We start from the raw sequence: 18900 nt of genomic DNA on the forward strand, positions 1-18900 counted from the left end.
AGAGTTTTCAGTTGAGACGTAACTGATTAATCAATGAGAAGATAATGTTTTATGTTAATTTTATAGTATGACTATTTGAGTAATCATAAATAGTGGAGTAATTTTTGGGTGGTAGATATTTTCGAGATGCAGGCTCTAAATATCTATAATAATTAAAAATAGTTAAATTTTCTCTACTACTAACATTTACTACTGACTTACTTAACATTTATATAATGAGGACATACATATATTCATGGAAACTTTATGACATATACAGATGTTTTCCTTGTAAAAAAACTAAAGTTGAAATCTTTGAGGAAATTACATTTAGAGTCTCAGTCAAAATTCATTCCGAGGTACTTCTAATGAAGAAATAATTATTTTAAGTTTTTCTTCTTTAGCTATTGCGAATCAGTTCCCGATTTATTGTTTCAAATATATGCTTTTATGTATACATTCATCAATATTTATTTTGTCGCTTTCAAAGTAATCCCCAACAGATGTAATATAGTTATGCCAACGATTTTTCAAACCTCGAAACACCTTTCATAAGCACTTTTTGGGATGGCATTCATCTCCTTCAGCGCATTTTGTTTTATCTCTTCGATAGACTGAAAACGCCTTCCACGGAGCGACAATTTCAGTTTGGGGAACAATAAAAATTCACACGGAGCGAAATTTGGTGAATACGGTGGTTGATCTATTGCATTCATTGTGTTTTTGGCACTAAATTCGGTCACAATCGTATTCTTTTTGAAAAATCATTCGAACGATCTCGCGACAGGTGTCGAGCTCTCCTACTGTCTCTCTAATACTTGCCTTCCGATTTTCAAGCACTATATTTTTTAATATTTTCACCAGTTCAAAAGGTCGAACTTAGTCCAGGACTAGGCGTGTCTTCAACATTCTTCGAACGTCTTTGAAGTGGTGTACCACTCGCATGCTTATGTTTTTGATAAAACTCAAGCAATGTAAGCATTTTCTAACATTCGCAAGGAGTCCGCAGACGAAATTTGGTTAGAAATTCAAAATTTCGGACAAATTCTTTCTTCGATATTTTTACCCATTGTAAAAGTCGCAACGTATTACTGAGATGTACCCACTTAAGCAGCTGCTGTAAAAAAAAACTTAGCAAAATCTTCGTAGACCCTATATAATATATTTTTTTTAAAATATCATTTAACTGGGAGTTTAATTACAATTTCCGGGTACTTTTTTGTTACAATATATATTGATTGAAACACTTACTGCATATGCTTTTATTGTAAAAAAATTAAAGATTAACTCTTTGAAGAAATTGCATTGACAACCGCACACAAAATTCTTTCCGAGGTACTTTTAACGAAGAATTAATGGTTTTCCGTTTTTCTTCTTTATCTAAATATTAAAAATCAGTTCATAGATATGATATGATATGAGCTTCAATTTTGATAACTAATTAACAGAATAATAAAGTTCATAACAAAAGAAATACTGAAAAAGATCCAATTATTTGATGAACTGATGGTCAGCTAACAGGCATTGACTGTTAAGCTTGTTGCTAGTTCTTTCTATCAACGTTGTTTGATATAAAAAACACTCAAGTGATTTTGTTGTTGATTGGTCTTCGATCGACCTGAAGGTATCAAGTCAAATAAAAAAGTTTGCCTTACTAGAACTTGATTATGATCGGTCAGTTTGTATGGTATACATATACTATATGTATATGCTGTAGTAGTCCGCTCTAAGCAGTATATTCGGAAATTGTAGCAAAGTCTCGTGGCATCGTCAAATAAAAAAAAATTACATAAGAACAATTTTCTGATTAACAAGTTTGTATATCAGCCACATACAATATATCCTATATGGATCGGTCTGATATTGGCTGCTCCGACAAATGAGAAGCTGCTTGGGAAGAAAAGAACATGTGCGAAATTATATTTCTAATACTCGTATAGTTCTGGCATTGATACTTTTTTCTTTACTATTCTACTATTTTCGTCTATATCATTACCTTTGTAAACCTAGTCTTATTTTTCTAAGCCTTTAGTGAGAAGCAGATTTCTGTTTTCTTACTTGCTTGAATTTGTAACAACTATTTTATGTACGTATTATTTTTACCCGCTGAAAGATAAGTTAATGAAACTATTGTTCTTAGAAAGGCCATATCATTCATATCGAACTAAATACAATTCCTATTCGATAAGTCTAAATTCTGTATGTCTCTTAGTATTCTATTGCTTCAATATTTAAAAATGTGTTGTTTTAGGTCAAAGACCTGTCTCAGCTTAGTTTTGTTTTTTGCTTTTCACGGATAATTCAATAGACCAGGTCTACTGACCTTAATTTATTAAAGGTACAATATGCACAGCAAAAAATTATTGTATGATATAGGTATTGTGTATGTGTAGGTATTTATTTTGCAATTATATGCGTACTTATATTTATGCATAAAGTAATTTTTGATGATCACAAGCAATATTTGTTATAAAGGTCACTCGTTTGCAGTGATATTTCAATAACAAGAAATCTATTCCGTATATACACAACAACAATATTCAATAATATCTCGAATAATTGGCTTTTTAAGTATACAAAAGTGCTTATGCTGCAGCAATGAGAGCAACAATCTTTTGAAATTATTGTAAAAATATCCGGAAGATAAAATTTAACGCACAATATGTACTTATATGTGTGTGCAAATATAAAGTAATTATACAAAAAGTAAGCCTCAAGTTCAAGGTCGCTTAATATAAAATACAAACTTCTACAACGTTTCGCAAATCACTCATAGTGTCCATATGCATGTATGTAGGTATATATGTTTTACGCTGTTCTGTTTATACAACAAATATTTATGTAGAAACATAAGTACCCAATCGTATCTTTTACCGTGCATAATTTTAGATTGATTATATATCATTGCGATTGCGCACATATCACATTATTTTGAGCAGAAATAATGGGTTAATTACGACAAGGTTGTCTTTTGACAAGTATCTGCATAAAGTTGTATATTTGTTATATTGTTATGTACTTCATTTAGAGATTTTTCAGGCATACTTTATTATGGCTGCACAGATAATGCTACTGGTAGTAGTGTAAGTAGATGAACTCAGTGTTGACTTTCTTTGTGGAAAGTATGTTTTGCTTCATTTTTAAACAAAACAATGTAGTGTGCTATGATTTAACGTGCACATCCAGTGTTACAGTGTATAAAAGTCGATTTTTGGCAATTAAAAAATAGATTTTTTTAACTGTTTTAAAATTTAAAGCGTATATTTTTAAATATTTTACGAATGCACAAAAGAAAAAAATATTCTTTTTCGAGATACACGCGATCTTTTACGGCACTAAAGAAAGGTACCCCACTCCTGCGGTAATTCCCGCCTTATCTACTTATAAAACATTTATATAATATAACACAGTAAAAAAGTATAATAACGTAGTAATTAGGTATGTATAATCATCCTTATCATAATCTTTTGTAATTGTCGCTTCTGATTTCCATCTCAGTTTTAGGGAAGCCTTGAAAATTTGAAAGATCACACTAAATTTTTAGACTGATTTTGAATGCTTATTGTAATGAATACACTAATAAGATTAGAGGATCAACAGAACAAAACAATCTTGAGAACCATTGTTAGAATCACACCAATTTGGAACAGCAATAAAAAATCTTCGTAGACCCTATAAAGTATCTACTATGTAAACGATCATCGTGACGGCTGCTAAATCGATTTATGTCAATATAAGAATAACAATCTGAAGTTTTGTAAACAACCTTTTCTTCTAAAGGATCCGCTGGAACCTTTGATATATACAAACTGATCCCTGAAAATAAAGTTCTTGTGAAGACATTTTTTTATTTAATAACTTTCTTTATGAAATTTGGCATAGATTACTACATATAACTTGATATTTTAATGAAACTTAGTCCATGTGTTCTTCGACAAAGAAGTGGGATCAAATTTGTTGAGTTCGATGTGGGTATAACGGTACTGTTAAAATCTACTAAACGCGTGATAAAGCAATGAATAAATACGTCAGAGACATTAAATTTTACATTCAAAGTAGTATGATAGGGCTTTATAGAAGTCGAGATAGAAATAAGACGATGGAAGTGGCACCGCCCATATAACACAATTAAATTCCATATAATCCATTCACTTTCCAGTATGCGGATCAGGTGCCATTGAATGTAACGGAATAAAATTGTATTCGAATAGTGCATACAAAGTAAGCCCCCCTTATGACCAAAATTGTCGAAATCGAACAACAACTGTTCAAGTCCCCAGATATCGAATATTTTAATCCCAGCTCCTACATTGAACATTTTATCGAAAATATGTATCAATCTGTAAGATATGTTGTTGAAATTTGGAGCAAACACTTTCCTGATAACAATGTGTCTATATGTATGGAATGGGTGAATGCATCTGTTAACCACCATATATCTAATAAAAAGGTTTCCGAACTTCCGGATTACTTTATTCCGCATATATCGTCCAGTGGTGAGATATCTTAGACGAGAAAGCGTATTTTAGTTATAACAATGTATTCCTACCGCCATAAAACTAATATCACGATTTTCGAACATTCGACTGACCTTACTCTGTATATATATATATGCGATGGTAAGCATATCTTAATGAAACTTAGGCAGCATATTATTAGTATGTCGGGTATTAATAGTAGTAAATGTAGTATTGCTAAAAATAGATAACAACATTCCTCAGACGCCATATACCTAATATATAATTTTCAAACTTCCGGTTGGTCTTATAATATATATACGAATTACCCCTGCTCCTATATACAACACAGTATATAAATTTTCGTTTTTCTAACAAACCTTATGTTGTTCAGTGTGTGAGTTATATATTTATTAGATCGACTTTGGTCCCTACAAGCAGCAAGAGTATAAAAAGTTCGGTTACATCCAAACTCAGTCCTTTGCTTACTTTGTCCTTATTAAGTAACTTCAATTCGACTTGAAAGTTGCTTATATTAACCAATGCGGCGAGAAAGAACTAGCAAAACTTTTGGCGTTGGTTACGCTTTCAGAACTGCGAAAGAAATTATAGCTTTGTGACAGCCAAAGATAAAGTTTTTATTGTTTTATGAATGCTTAGGTTGAATACAAACTTATTTTTAATGTTTAGTTTTTTAACTGTCGCTCAGAGATATAAATTGTCATGAAAGAAATTAAAAGAACTTTTTAGAATGAAAGATGTTACTCATACGACATGGTGGCATTCCTTTCAAGGAAGCATTTACTTGTATTTACACTTTTGTAAGTGAATTTTCTTATTTGGAAATATGTATATTTAAGATAAATAAGGTGTTAAGCCATATATAAATCTAGAAAACAAAATGATTATATTAATTTTTTCAATATTTTTCGCTCATTCAATATTGTTAAAATATGGAGGTGTGTTACTCATACGGCCTGTAGTTCCAACAAATGCTAAACTACAAATCTTTAAAGAAAATATATTTATTTTCAGGAATGAAAATGTAATGCAACTTAGATTTCGAATGAGAATTATTTTAAAATTTATTTAGTTTTAGAATCACAAATCCGTATTTTAATTGCTTTTCAAATATGTGAACTCAACATACATATGTACATGCTTTGTCGCTCATTACCTCTTCATTACCCATATTCGACTTTTAAGTACTAGCAGTTAATTTTTAAGTACTATACAATAAAATGTGACCCTTAAAAGTAATTGAAGTGGACTTAAATATATTCCAAATCGTTTTAGTCTATTCGTACTAGTTTGAAATCCTTTAATATACAAATATGTATTAGTATTAAATAATAATACTGAGTAAGCAATTGTTAATCTTACATGAAAAGTGATTGACACGCATATGAGGTACACGCTTACAATAAATCACAGCAAACATACATATTTATACAAACGAGTACATGCATTCCTGAGCAAATGTACAAAAGGTTAATTAGTCCAACAATATGGCATATAATATTTCACTTAATTGCGCATGCACTTATGAACGGATGTAAATATGTATGTGGCAATTGCACGCGCCTAAAAGTCATTCGCTCAAGCCTACGAACATACGAAGCGGCACATATGGTGTGGCTTATCTGTGCCATGCAACTATTTAACTAAAATGTTGTCAGTGCAAGTCCAAAGGGTCAACATGCTTGCAAACCACTAAAGTCGTAATATATTTTCACGAATGTTTGTAATGTTATTATATAATTATTTCTATATTTCCAATTCTTCTCTTCTAGGATCATTTGCTAAAACTGAAACTATTTGACATTATGATACTCTCAATGTCTATAGCACGTCACACAAGTACTTTTTAATTATCAAATAATCACTAGTATAACATATAAAGCAGTTATTGTGTCAGCCTTTGCTGTTAATTGATTAAATATATTTCGTGGCACACATTTACTGATAACTACTGTTGCCAAATTAATACGGATTTCCATAAAATGTTGTTGATTTATGTTTTCGGATAAAAAAATATACATTAAGTCCAAAAATTTAAGCAGCGGTAATTAGTATTTTTAATTGACGCAATCAATTTGTGCCTAAAAGCTGTCACGCACACACAAATATACAAGCATTATTGTAACAAATAAACTGCAATATGGAGTTTTTGCTTAAGTCATCGCGTCTCATTGTGACGTTGCGCACATTCACGCGTCGCCGAGTTGCAGTGCCCATACCAAGGTAAGGCTAACTGGATCAATTATTTCTGAGTCATCCTTTGTGTTATTCATGCTCATACAGTATAAATATATAAAAATATATGAAATTCTTAATGTGTTTCAACAAGAGACAAATATTGTTGATGAAAGTGAAATTTCTCGTGGAATTTAAATACTAGAGAATATACAATATATATTTTTTTTTCTGTCTCATATGTCACCATACTTGGCAACCGGGTATTTTTTAAGAAAAAAGTCCCATTTTTGTTAGATTTAAATGATGATACATTCTGTATATGACTACAAATTGTGACAATAAAACTAAATAGGATTTGTGAATTCTTTTATTCATTCAATATTTTATAGATACATACACAGCTATAAAATTACATGCCATTTTGAGCATACAATTGCTGTTTTTGGTACAAAAACTATTTTATAAAATATATTTCTTAATTCAGTGATATGCATAATTGGCATTCACACCTCTTCTATGTATCCATATGCCTCCCTCCTATTAACGTTTATGTGATGCTGTATTGCTATCCGAAAAATGGAATGTCGTTTAAGTTTCTTTGGAGGTAATATAAATATTTCAAATTTTTGTCCGTGATTTACTCTGGCTGGACTTTGGAATCGCACATTCAATAAGGTGTGTTCTTCTCCAAACAACTAAGTATCCCATATAGCTGTCATCCATTTGAACACTGCAATGTTTTTTTGATGAAATAATGCTTATGACAAAATCATCATACTAATATAGCGTAAGGGATTACATCAGGCCTTTTTTAAACAATTTTTTTCTCATATTAAAAATTAAATATTTTATTAGAATTTTTTATTGTTACAAACATACACTTTTAACAAAGAAATTCTGAAATTTTTGGAAAAAAATATTTTAAACTCGGCCATTGCGATGCCATTTCCGGTGATCCCTTCGAAAAAAAATGCGCCGCATTGTCATAAGAACACCTTACAAGATCATATAAAGTAAAAAACAACTGAAAATTGGATTTTTGGCAGATATTAAAAAAATTTAAAATTTCGTGACTTTTTTTCAAATAGTTGCAATCGAAAATAATCCTTCGTCCAAGTCTTTAAGAATTGTATCTCAAAATTCTGTGTAAAATTTCATGAAGATCGGATAAGTAGTTCTCGAAAAATCTTGTCAACCGACATCAAAAACACAGTTACGAGAAAAACACGTTTAAAGACGGCGCACTTAGCCTAGCTAACCTCGAGCGCAGAAGTTCTCAAGGCTGTATCTCTGAAACTATTACTCGGATCAACTTGAAAATTTAGGACAATATTCCAGAGGTGTTGTAGAATTTAATAAGATAAAATTGATATTATGAAACCCGTAAACCCTTGTAACCCCTTAATGAGCAGTGCGGGCAGTGTAGTAATGATTTCGTCATACTCTTCTTCAGTTTTTCTTTTCTCCAAAATTTTCTGGTATACTAATCAAATAATCTAACAAGAAATGCCTATCAAGGTCAGACCTTTTGGACAAACGGCTGAAAAATTTACTTACCGGATGGCGTTTTAAAAATCTCATATGAATTTTCTGTTCCTTAAATAAGTAAATGTTTCTTATTAAAGCCAACAGACATATAAGATGAATCTCAAGGCTCAACCAAAAGACTACCCTTTTGAATGAGAATGATATAAAGCGTTGTTATTTTGAACAACTCGCCGTTATTTAGCCATTAATCCAAATAAAAGTGCTGAATTTGGTTTTCCCAAATACACAATTCCTAAATGTCAAAGTTATTCACTACTCACATATAGTGGGGTTAAAAGAAAATGTTTATTTTGTTACCAAATAATGTTGCTAGAAATTAAAATAAAAAAAAGCCATCGTCACAAAATCTGTTGCACATATAGAAAAAAAACAAATGTTGAAACATCCGCACATACAAATACATATACATTCAAAAAATAATTTAAATTCAACATTGTTTTTGAAAATGTTCTACATTCGACCTCCACTACGTACGATCACCCACGACCACAACAAATATTGAATAGAAGTCGAAAATGTTTTAATGCTGATAATATTCGGCTGATAAGAATGGATTAGCATTTTTTTAACAACAACTCTTTTGCGCTAAAATAATGTATTCACGCATGTTACATACATACATTTGTACACACAAACATTCATGTGCATGCATACAGATATACACCAATATATTTACAAGAACGATGCCAAAGCTCAATCAACTAAAAATCGAATTTATCCCGAGCATTTCATTAGACTGCGCCAAGCTCCATACATACATATATGCACATCCGACATACATATGTACATATGTAAATGCCATGCAGATTACTATGACTTGAGTGGCTTTGTTTGAATTCGCGAGTAAAATTTTGGCGCGACGCATCTTATAAATATAAATATATACATTTGTATGTATATATGTGTAATATATTGTTGTTGGTACTGTTTTTGCCTATAGACAAAATGAAAATAAACAATACTGTAAATATTTATAGCGAAAGAGCCAATGCGGCGACGACGTACACCATCAGAACAGAAACAAAAACATATTCCGAAACAACAACAACCAATTGACTGCAATAACTCTGAGTGGGTGCAAATTCGAAGAATATAATTAAACAAATATATTTACATATTATGTATACCAGATATACATATATATATATTTGCATATATATGTATTTAGGTTTATAACAGTATTGGACATTGTGAAAAGTGAGCCACGCGCTCAGCGAGCTCATGCCGGCGGACGGAGCGCAGACAGTGGTGGGTGACTTACCTATACGTGTAGTCGGACTGGATCAGAGGGGTCGTCTGTGAGGTGTGGTGAAGTCATATATGCATGTGGTTGAGTTCAAAGTTATCGCCCACATGGATCATATTATGCATGTGTGTCAATGTGTACAAAATATATGTACAGTGGTGAGAAAAATAATATAAATAAAATTGTTTTCTGTAAACAATAGTTACCAGAGCAGGGCTTAAATGAATTTACAGGTTTCAACAAATCGAATTTTTTTTATTGTTTTATTAAATTCTACAACGCTTCTAGAATATTTTCGTAAATTTTCAAGTTGATCCGAGTAATAGTTTCGGAGATACAGCCTTGAGAACTTGTGCGCTCGAGGCTAGCTAGGCTAAGTGCGCCGTCTTTAAATACATTTTTCTCGAAACTGTGTTTTTGAAGTCGGTTGGCAAGATTTCTCGAGAACTACTCAACCGATCTTCATGAAGTTTTACACAGGTCTTGAACGAAGGATTTTCAGTTTTGTTTTGCAAAATTTTTAATTAATTTTTTTGTTTAGAACTGAAGGTTTCCAAAATCGATTTCGAAATTTTACTTTTAATAATTAAAAATATGACTTTTCTGACCTTCGTTAGATAAACAGAAACATTGGATTCAACTTTTATTTGAACACTATACAATTTTTGGAACATTTATCCAATATTTGTATAAAATTTCCCTCACATAAAAAATAATTGCGACATTTTTAAATGTAAATAAAAAATAAAATTAAAAAAAAAAAAAATTATATAAAAGTACTATAGTAAGTAAGTGTTACTCAGAATAAATATATATAACCAAGAAAATGTATATTTTGCAGAGAAATTTCTATAAAAATTTGGGGGAAAGATTAAATACAGGTCCGCTTTAGGAGTTCGCAAGGTTTTTTGAATGGCGAATGTTCATAAAATGTTACTAAATTTGACCACAACATAATTTTCGAAGTATTTTTATATTATCTTAAGCGGCTATTTATAAAAAAAATGGCACGTCGCATGCAATGTGAAGGAAACTCGATATAATAGAAACCGCTCATACTGAAACAAAATGTGTGTTTTGGTTATAAAATGGTTATATATTGGATATATTGTGTAGCGGAAGCTTAAAAGCTTATGCTAATGAATCGTAATCCATAAAAAACTCATTTCTGAACTTATTGATGATACGTTGTTTTACATTTTAAGTGACGATATAAAATATATAGAGTGTGGTTTCAAACAGCCTGATATCTTTTTGCACAACACTACACTTATGTGTATGTACACATATGCATATGGAAATACATGCATAACTAAACGAGTTAGATGTGGTCCAGTACTCAGCGTCGCTGTCCGGCGGCTGACCCAGCGTTTGTCCGGAGAATATGAAATACATATGTGCGTTTAAAAAAGATACTAACGTGCATACATACATATGTTTGTGTGTAGGATCACATGTATATATGTATTCCATTTATAAATCCATTTATCTGTACAACCACTCACCCTAAGTTATGGAAACAATGCAAAGAATATGGAAATACAGCTACAAAAAAGGAGTACAAAAAGAACATGGAATGAAAACAAACAAAATTACAAAAAAAGAACAACGAAAAAAAACAAAGCATTAAAAGAACATCAAAATGAAAATGAAAGAAAAAAGAAAACGTAACAGCAGCGCTCCATTCGCTCTGTCCAGCTTGACGCCGAAGTAAACTCGAAACAAGATGTCAACCGTGTTCTCATTGTTGTTTGGCACACGTGAGAATCAAAATCGAAGCGATTTCGAACCCAACAAAATAGCAGTTAAATACTTATTGAAATACCAGTTTCTAATAAGTCACATTTTGATTTGAGTCAGTTTCATCCAAGCGGCTTTCAAGAACGGTTTGATTAAATGTCTAAGAACATTCAAATAACACAAACAACTACCCGACTACGAGTAAAGCATTGAATTTCGTTTAAAAACTCTACTCAATTCAGCTACAAAGCGCATGCGCAAAATATTGTTTTTAATAAATCGTGAACTTTTGAAGTATAACGTAATAATTGTGCGGCTTATTGAAAGTAAAAGTGAATTTTGAACAATTAAGGAACGTGTTTTCAGTCTATTTGTGAAAATGGAGGAAGCTATGCATATAAAACGCGCCAATAAAATGCCCTGCAAAAATGATCGCAAGTCATATTTGCAGAAAGTAATGTTGACTAGGTAATTTTGAGTTGGAAAATTAGGAAATTATTAAGTAAATAATTAAAGTAATTTATATTCTTTATTTCACGCTATTTGCACTCGAACACAATGGGGTAAACATTGGCAAAGCATAAGTGCCGTTTTATTTGATTATATTCTTATTTTGATTTTGTTTTTATTGTTTGTAAACCTGCATTGAATTGTGGTTGGGATTTTCCCAACTCATTGACGCCACTTGGTTGAGCTGCCAAGTAGTTTTTTGTATTCGAAATCAGGTTTGCAGACATTGTTCATTCATGTATTACTCATACGCCTAGCCTCTCTGCTTTTTTGGCATTAGACAAGTTGTAGCCTAAGCAGAAGAGAAAACAAATCGAAGCCGGCAATTTCTTAGTGCTTGTGGAATTACTGAAAAATTCTGCAGCTATAAACTATTATGCATGCATACATACACAAATAAAAATATTATATATGTACATATATTTTTATTTGAAGCACTTTATTTTGCCCACAATGTTTTGTTAAAATATATAGTATAATAAACTATCAAAAACAATTGCACTATAAAATCCATAGTTTAGAAGCTTCAATGACATTTCGATTGAAAAAAGGTGTATTAAGTGATGTTTAAAGAAAAGTATACAAAAAATTTTGATTCATAAAAAATCGAAATGAAGTATGAAATTTGTTATGAATGGTAATAACTATTTAATTCAGTAAAGTATTTGTCAACAAATGAAATGGGCAAATGATTTTTTTATATTATTCCCTGAACAGGTTATATGAAGTCTGACCCTATGTTTGTAAATAACAAAATGAAAGGAAGGAATACTCTAGAAAGTATTTACAAATGATCATCCTGCGTGACGAGCTGAGGCTATTAAGCCATATCCGTCGGTTTGTCTGTCTGTGCATCATCTAAACTGACGATTAAATCAGAAAAATATAGTGATAATTGTGAAGTCACAAGAGTTATTCCTGTGTTCGAACTTATAAATTAACAAAACGCTTAGTAGCTAATACAAATTTGCACAGGCTAGTTCTCGTCAGTTTGGTGGGATGTCAGAAGGTATGCGTTCCTAAGTGTTTAAGTTTTGACCTCCCAAACGCGGGACAGCCAAAAAATAGTGTTGAGTTATACTATACAGCTTCTGAAGATAGCATAAGGTAGGGTTCCCAGTCTTGCTGCCTGGATGCCAATAAGGCAATGGGCTGTTAAAACCCTCACAACTACGGTGAGAGAGCCTCACTGAGGGCAACGTGATATTAAAAAGATTAGTTAGTTTAGTCGTAAAAAAATTGAACAATGTAGTAGTTTAAAACAGGGACTGTAAATAATAGCTATTCTTGCGACTTTGAAATGAAAAAGGGCAATCACTTAAAATCGACAAACAAAAAAGAGATAACATCATGTTATTCCTTTTCGGCAATGATATGCATTTCCATGATGATTTTTTAATTTCGGATTTCATGATCAATTTTATAAAATATCATATCATAATCAATACTTCAGGAAATAGAAATAAAAATTTTATTAAAAAAAATCCTTTCCTTTAGATCATAAATTTTTTATACAGTTTTGTTCCATGTCCTTTCAAAACGAATTCAAAAGATCAAATTTATATTTTAGCTTAAATAATATCTAGAATATTTTAGTTGAACTATTTTTACAGCGTCTTACAAATAATAATTACTTTTCATTTGAACTAAAGCTTTAACTCGCTATAAAGAAATATAATAAGGGTCACCACTAGACCACTGGCACCTTTCTCTTAAAATTATCGCGAGAAATTTTGATAAACTGCTAAAAATTAGTTAATGTATTATAAAATGTTCTATGGTTTGGCGTATTTACAGAAATAACCCACGTTGATATTTATTGCATTTCAGTTTATCCATATTTATTTCTTGTATTAAGCAATGGAATGAAATTAATTGTAATAGTTGCTATAAAAAGTGTATTAAATTTTTTATCAAATTTGTTTTATTTAAAAAAAAATTTATATATCCAAATTTTTAATTAACAGTAACAAATAATAAAATAAAATAAATAATAAATAAAAGCAAATCTTATCTTAAAACTTTCTTAACTAATCAGCAGTGTTTTCCTAAATGCGCAACCTAATAAACCAAGAAAATATTTACATTTGCAAGTACCATCATATATATAAAAAATCGCTTACGATAATCCGTAAATAAATAAGTATTTATATTGAAAACTTTCATTTATACAGTATGCACTTAATTTGTGTTTTTTTTAATATGGGGTTATAACTGTAAATCCGTCATTTATATTTAGCATTCACCAAAAAACTCGCACTTTCATTTAAATTGCTACTTCATTCTTAAAAGCAAAACTTGATTTGTAATACTTATACTTTCTTTAGAAGAAAGGCGTTGCTTATCATGTGCGTAAGGCATAACCATAGTTTATTTATGGCAACTTTATATTTACGCAAAGCATTGTGAGTACAAATATATGCAAACGTATGCACTTATTTATATATGTTTTTTGAATGAATTCAGTTTATGCATGTCTGATTGCGTACACTACCAAGTCATAACCACAAGAACCAAAATATTTACGAGTAATCGTTGCGAGATTCTACAGATTCGTGTTTTTACTCAGAAATCGTGTGAGCATAAAAATCTGAAAACAAAATGATAAATTGTTTTATAAAATTAAAAATAATATTCTTAATATAAATTATTATTAATTTAGTTATTTAATAATAAAGTTAATGATATCACCAAATATTTCCAAGAAAATTTTTGTTTTTTTAAAGCCATATTTTTAGTCCTTTAATAACTCACACTCATTTTATATACAATATATACTTACATATCGTCACTTAAACAACGTATCATCGAAAAAATGAAATTGAGTTTTTTATTGCTGAGGATTCACTAAATCATATTGCATATATGAATGTATATAAAATAAAATTTTCAGCTTCCGCTGTTAGATATAACCAATATATAACCTTAACTCAATTTTTTTTTTTCAATATGAGTGGTTTCTATGATATCGTTTTTCCTTCGCCTGTAAGCTTATAAAAAGAGAGGTTACGTTATTTTGCATTTTAGGGCACGATATATACTTAAAAATTAAAATAAACATTTAATTTGTATGATTCAAACATTCACTATAAAAATATTAGTTTCCTATAAAATGAAGAAGAGCTGTAATTAATAAATTTATTTATTATTATAAAATTAGTAGACGAGTCTTAATTCTGTCTACGTTAGCATAAATAAACAAATTTTCAAAACATCTCACACCTAATGAAGTAACTACTTTTTAGTAAACAATTTTTATGGGAATATTTTTTGGAAAATTCAGCTTGATGAATTAGTTGCTTTTACATATAATTGTATTAAATTTCCAAAATGTAAATGCTCCTTTTTATTGGATCGTATGAATAAAGCTTCTTATACCGTTTTTGTGATGCTTTCACACCGAAAAATAATAATTCCCTTGACGATAATCTTAGATTCATTCCGTATATTTTTATTTAAGTAGGTTCTCGCATCTTCTAATACTAGTCATGACTCCAATTAAGGTTTTAAAAATTAATTAAAAATATTATCGAGTAAGAGCTTCATTTAAGTATTTTCAAATACTTCCAACCACCGATCATGCAATATAATCGAAAGGTTATGCAATTTCCATCGTTTGAGGAGTGTAAATCATGCTTTTAGGTATAGAACAGAGCCTGTTGAATTTCCTTTTACTCATTGAAATGGTTTTTTGTAAACATCTTTATGTTTTTGAGAATCTTGTTGTTTTTAAGAAATAAAATTAGAAATATTTTGATAATCATTTCATAATTATAAAGACATAGCTTTACGCATTTATCGAGATAATGTACTTTTGATATTGGGCTAGTAGTTAAGTCTGAAGACAAGCCTTGAATAAAACTTCCAAAGAAAAATACACAAATTTGACATTTATAGCGAAAGCTTTTGCAAAATGTTGTCCGGAGTGCTATAAACAAAATACACACACCTGTGAACTTACCCTCACCTTCAACATGTCCTTTCTCTGAACTGAATAATAACCGATTTGTAATCACAGCGTACTATTTGTGAATCCAGTCAATTTATATTTTTTGTTTTCTTACTTTTCTAGGATGGGCTCATTCAACTCAGCACCGAAAATCAACAATGTCGACTCGCAGGATGACAGCCTAGAGATACCGAAAGGTCTGAATACCACGGAGCTGTTGAAACACGTCAAACATTTGAGGGGTATACATCAGCCACAATTGCTATCCCGTTACTTTATCAAGCCATCTTTAACTAGTGACGTAACTGACGGATTGCGCTCATTGAAGTTGAATACAGTAGCCAAAGGTGAGTTGAAATCCCGCATTTAAGCAGAAAATTGAGTAAAATGAAAATGCGCAATGATTAAGTTATATGAATAAAAAAATATAAAATTATAAAATTGTAAGTTTGAAAAATTAGTAGTGACAAAGAACAAAAAAAAAAAAAATAAAATTGAAATTAGTAGTAAAAAATTAAAAATATACAATTATGAATTTGAAAAATTAGTAGTTCCACATTGGATCACGTCCAGAGTTGGATCACTTATGTCTTTTAGAAAAACATTCATAAAACTTGTCATTGAAATCAGTGCATATCAATTTTATGTACCAGTCATTTAATTCAGATTTAAAAGTAACTTTTGTCAGAGCTTAGTTACTTAGACATCTACTTATTTAGATATTTACATATGCATTGTAACTACAACAAACAATTAGAGATCCTGCTTAAAATATGCCAAAGTTCATTTTACAAACATTCTCGATTACGAGACTGTCCAGCTGTTTTATGAATTCAGTGATGATAATGATCATTTGTTTTTCTACGCTTTCAGATTATAGCGTGGCCTCGACGTTACCCAATCATATACGCGTTTTGCAGTGGAATATTTTATCACAAAGTAAGTTCTAAACAGGATATTCAAATTGTCTTTGTCTGCCAGCCGCGTGTAAGATCATAAAGAATTCATGAGGCACAGATATTCACTCGCATGCATTTTTTAACATTTTTGAATTTTAAAATATTTATATTCTTATTTTGCATTTTTTTTTGCTGGTGTGTAGCGCTGGGACAGAACAATGACGGTTTCGTGCGCTGCCCAGAGGAGGCGCTGACTTGGGAGAATCGCAAATTTCTGATCGTACAAGAGATACTACAATACAATCCAGATATTATTTGTTTACAGGTAAGACTTTACTTTTTACGTTTTAATTGTAGTTTTTACTTTTTTTCTGAACACTTTCATAAACAAACATCTTTTTTTGTTATGCAACCCACAGGAAGTGGATCACTTCAAATTTCTACAAACAATTTTGGGCACACAAAACTATGAAGGCATATTTTTCCCGAAACCCGATTCGCCATGTTTATACATTGAGGAGAACAACGGTCCCGATGGTTGCGCCATATTCTTTAGACGCGACAAATTTGAATTGAAGAACTTTGACACGCGCATTTTGGAGGTGTGGCGCGTGCAAAGCAATCAAGTGGCAATTGTCGTCAATCTTGCCGTGAAAAGTACTGGTAAAGAGTTTTGCGTTTGTACAACTCACCTTAAGGCACGTCACGGTTCATTGCTGTCAAAACTACGCAATGAGCAAGGTCGCGATCTATTGCATTTTGTGAAACAGTTCTGTGGTGAAAAACCCGTTTTGATTTGCGGCGACTTCAATGCTGAACCTACAGAGCCTGTATATGCGACAGTCTTGAGCGGCAAGCAGTTGCAATTGGCCAGTGCTTATGCAGACATCAAAGCCGAACGCGATGAATGTAATAATGACAGCGCCGAGGAGCACAAGGCCAATATAGATTCGAGTGATGATGCTCAGACGCGATCGGCGGAAGAGGAAGAAGCTGACGCAGAGCATGTACAATTGTGCGATGATAAAGTAATCAAATCAATACAATGTGAACCGCCATATACCACATGGAAAATACGTGAAGATGGCGAAGAATGTCACACAATCGATTATGTTTTCTACACGCCCGAGCAGTTTAAGGTGTGTAATTACTTCGTCTCAACTATCAAAATATACAGCATAATTATTTTATATTTTTTCTTTTGTAGGTTCGCAATTGCTTGGAGTTTCCTCGAGACGATGAAGTTGGCAAAAATCGCACACCGAGCTTCCAGTATCCGTCGGATCACTTCTCATTGGTGTGCGACTTCGAATTATTAGATAAGCAATAAATATGTTTGAAACTCTTGTAATGTGGCTTTACAACAAGCGTAAGGAAAGCATAGCATTAATAGGATTCTTCACTTTTGCTGGAGCCGCACAACTTTCACTTCATTGGCATTCACGAAATCAATTAAATAATTGTGATATTAGTTGTTAGATATATATAGTACTTTAGACACACGTAGTTTCATTGACATACCAACTAACCGAGTAGAATGCAAACTAATACATTTTTTGTAATATGGACAACAGTAAACCTTAATAAATAGATGTATAATATATGTAAATGGATATGTATGTGGAACAAATAAGCGCTGTGTTTTCTTTAAGAAAAGCTGGATGTTTTGCAAAACAAAGAAATATAAGTAGTATATATGTACTACGTAAGTAGTAATTATATATGTGTGGTCAGATTCGCACATTATGATAATAGCGTCTGGTAAACCTAAACTGTGTAGCTCTAAAATAATCGTTACCTTACAAATTGAAACAAAATACAAATTATCGGCACCTTATTCTAACTTCTCATCTTTAATATTAGTCAATATTTATTTATGGCACACAATTTCATTTCATTGCCCAATACAGAATATCACGAGCGCGTGAACTGAAAAAATATAACTCTCCAAAGACGCAATTGTATACAAATGAATTAGAAACATGTATTGAGTTTTGTAGTTTGATACGCGAAGATCATTTCATAATACTATAATAAACGAATTCGAATCGCAAAGGGTCTTTTTTTTGATAACATGTTGAATATGGTATAATACATATACCCCAAAACAAAAACATGAACTAATGATAATACTAATACTGATAATACTACTATGAGCGTAAAATAGTAAGACTGTCATAATTTTGAAATTCTTAATTCATTCTTTAACGTGTCGATCAAGTTAAAAGATCGTGGTCGAAGGCCATTGAATTGTCCCAAACAGTGGCCAAGCCGGGATTGACGGCCAGGAAAGTTTTGTTGTGTGTTTGGTGGGATTAGAAGGGAATCATCCACTATTAGCTGTTCCCATATGGCCAGACGTTAAATCTACAA

General features: G+C 31.4%; 1 protein-coding gene across 7 annotated transcripts in view; it reads left to right on the plus strand.

Annotated features, from left to right (window-relative positions):
• Positions 1 to 18160, plus strand: part of LOC105225034 (nocturnin) — a 40864-nt gene extending 22704 nt beyond the window's left edge. For 4 of the 7 annotated variants that reach the window (XM_019989800.3, XM_019989801.3, XM_019989798.3 and 1 more), the window contains exons 2-6: positions 15752 to 15975; positions 16502 to 16567; positions 16731 to 16852; positions 16947 to 17666; positions 17735 to 18160. In XM_019989800.3, the coding sequence (XP_019845359.2) occupies positions 15752 to 15975; positions 16502 to 16567; positions 16731 to 16852; positions 16947 to 17666; positions 17735 to 17857 (1255 nt within the window). In that variant the 3' untranslated portion in view covers positions 17858 to 18160. Of the gene's footprint in view, positions 1 to 6229; positions 6681 to 11188; positions 11638 to 14006; positions 14085 to 15751; positions 15976 to 16501; positions 16568 to 16730; positions 16853 to 16946; positions 17667 to 17734 lie in introns of those variants that run through there. The other 3 variants (XM_049459354.1, XM_019989799.3, XM_019989797.3) reach the window with 3 other exon arrangements.
• The last annotated feature ends 740 nt before the right edge of the window (positions 18161 to 18900 follow it).

The sequence above is a fragment of the Bactrocera dorsalis genome, chromosome 5, assembly GCF_023373825.1.
Source record: "Bactrocera dorsalis isolate Fly_Bdor chromosome 5, ASM2337382v1, whole genome shotgun sequence".
Taxonomy (NCBI): domain Eukaryota; kingdom Metazoa; phylum Arthropoda; class Insecta; order Diptera; family Tephritidae; genus Bactrocera; species Bactrocera dorsalis.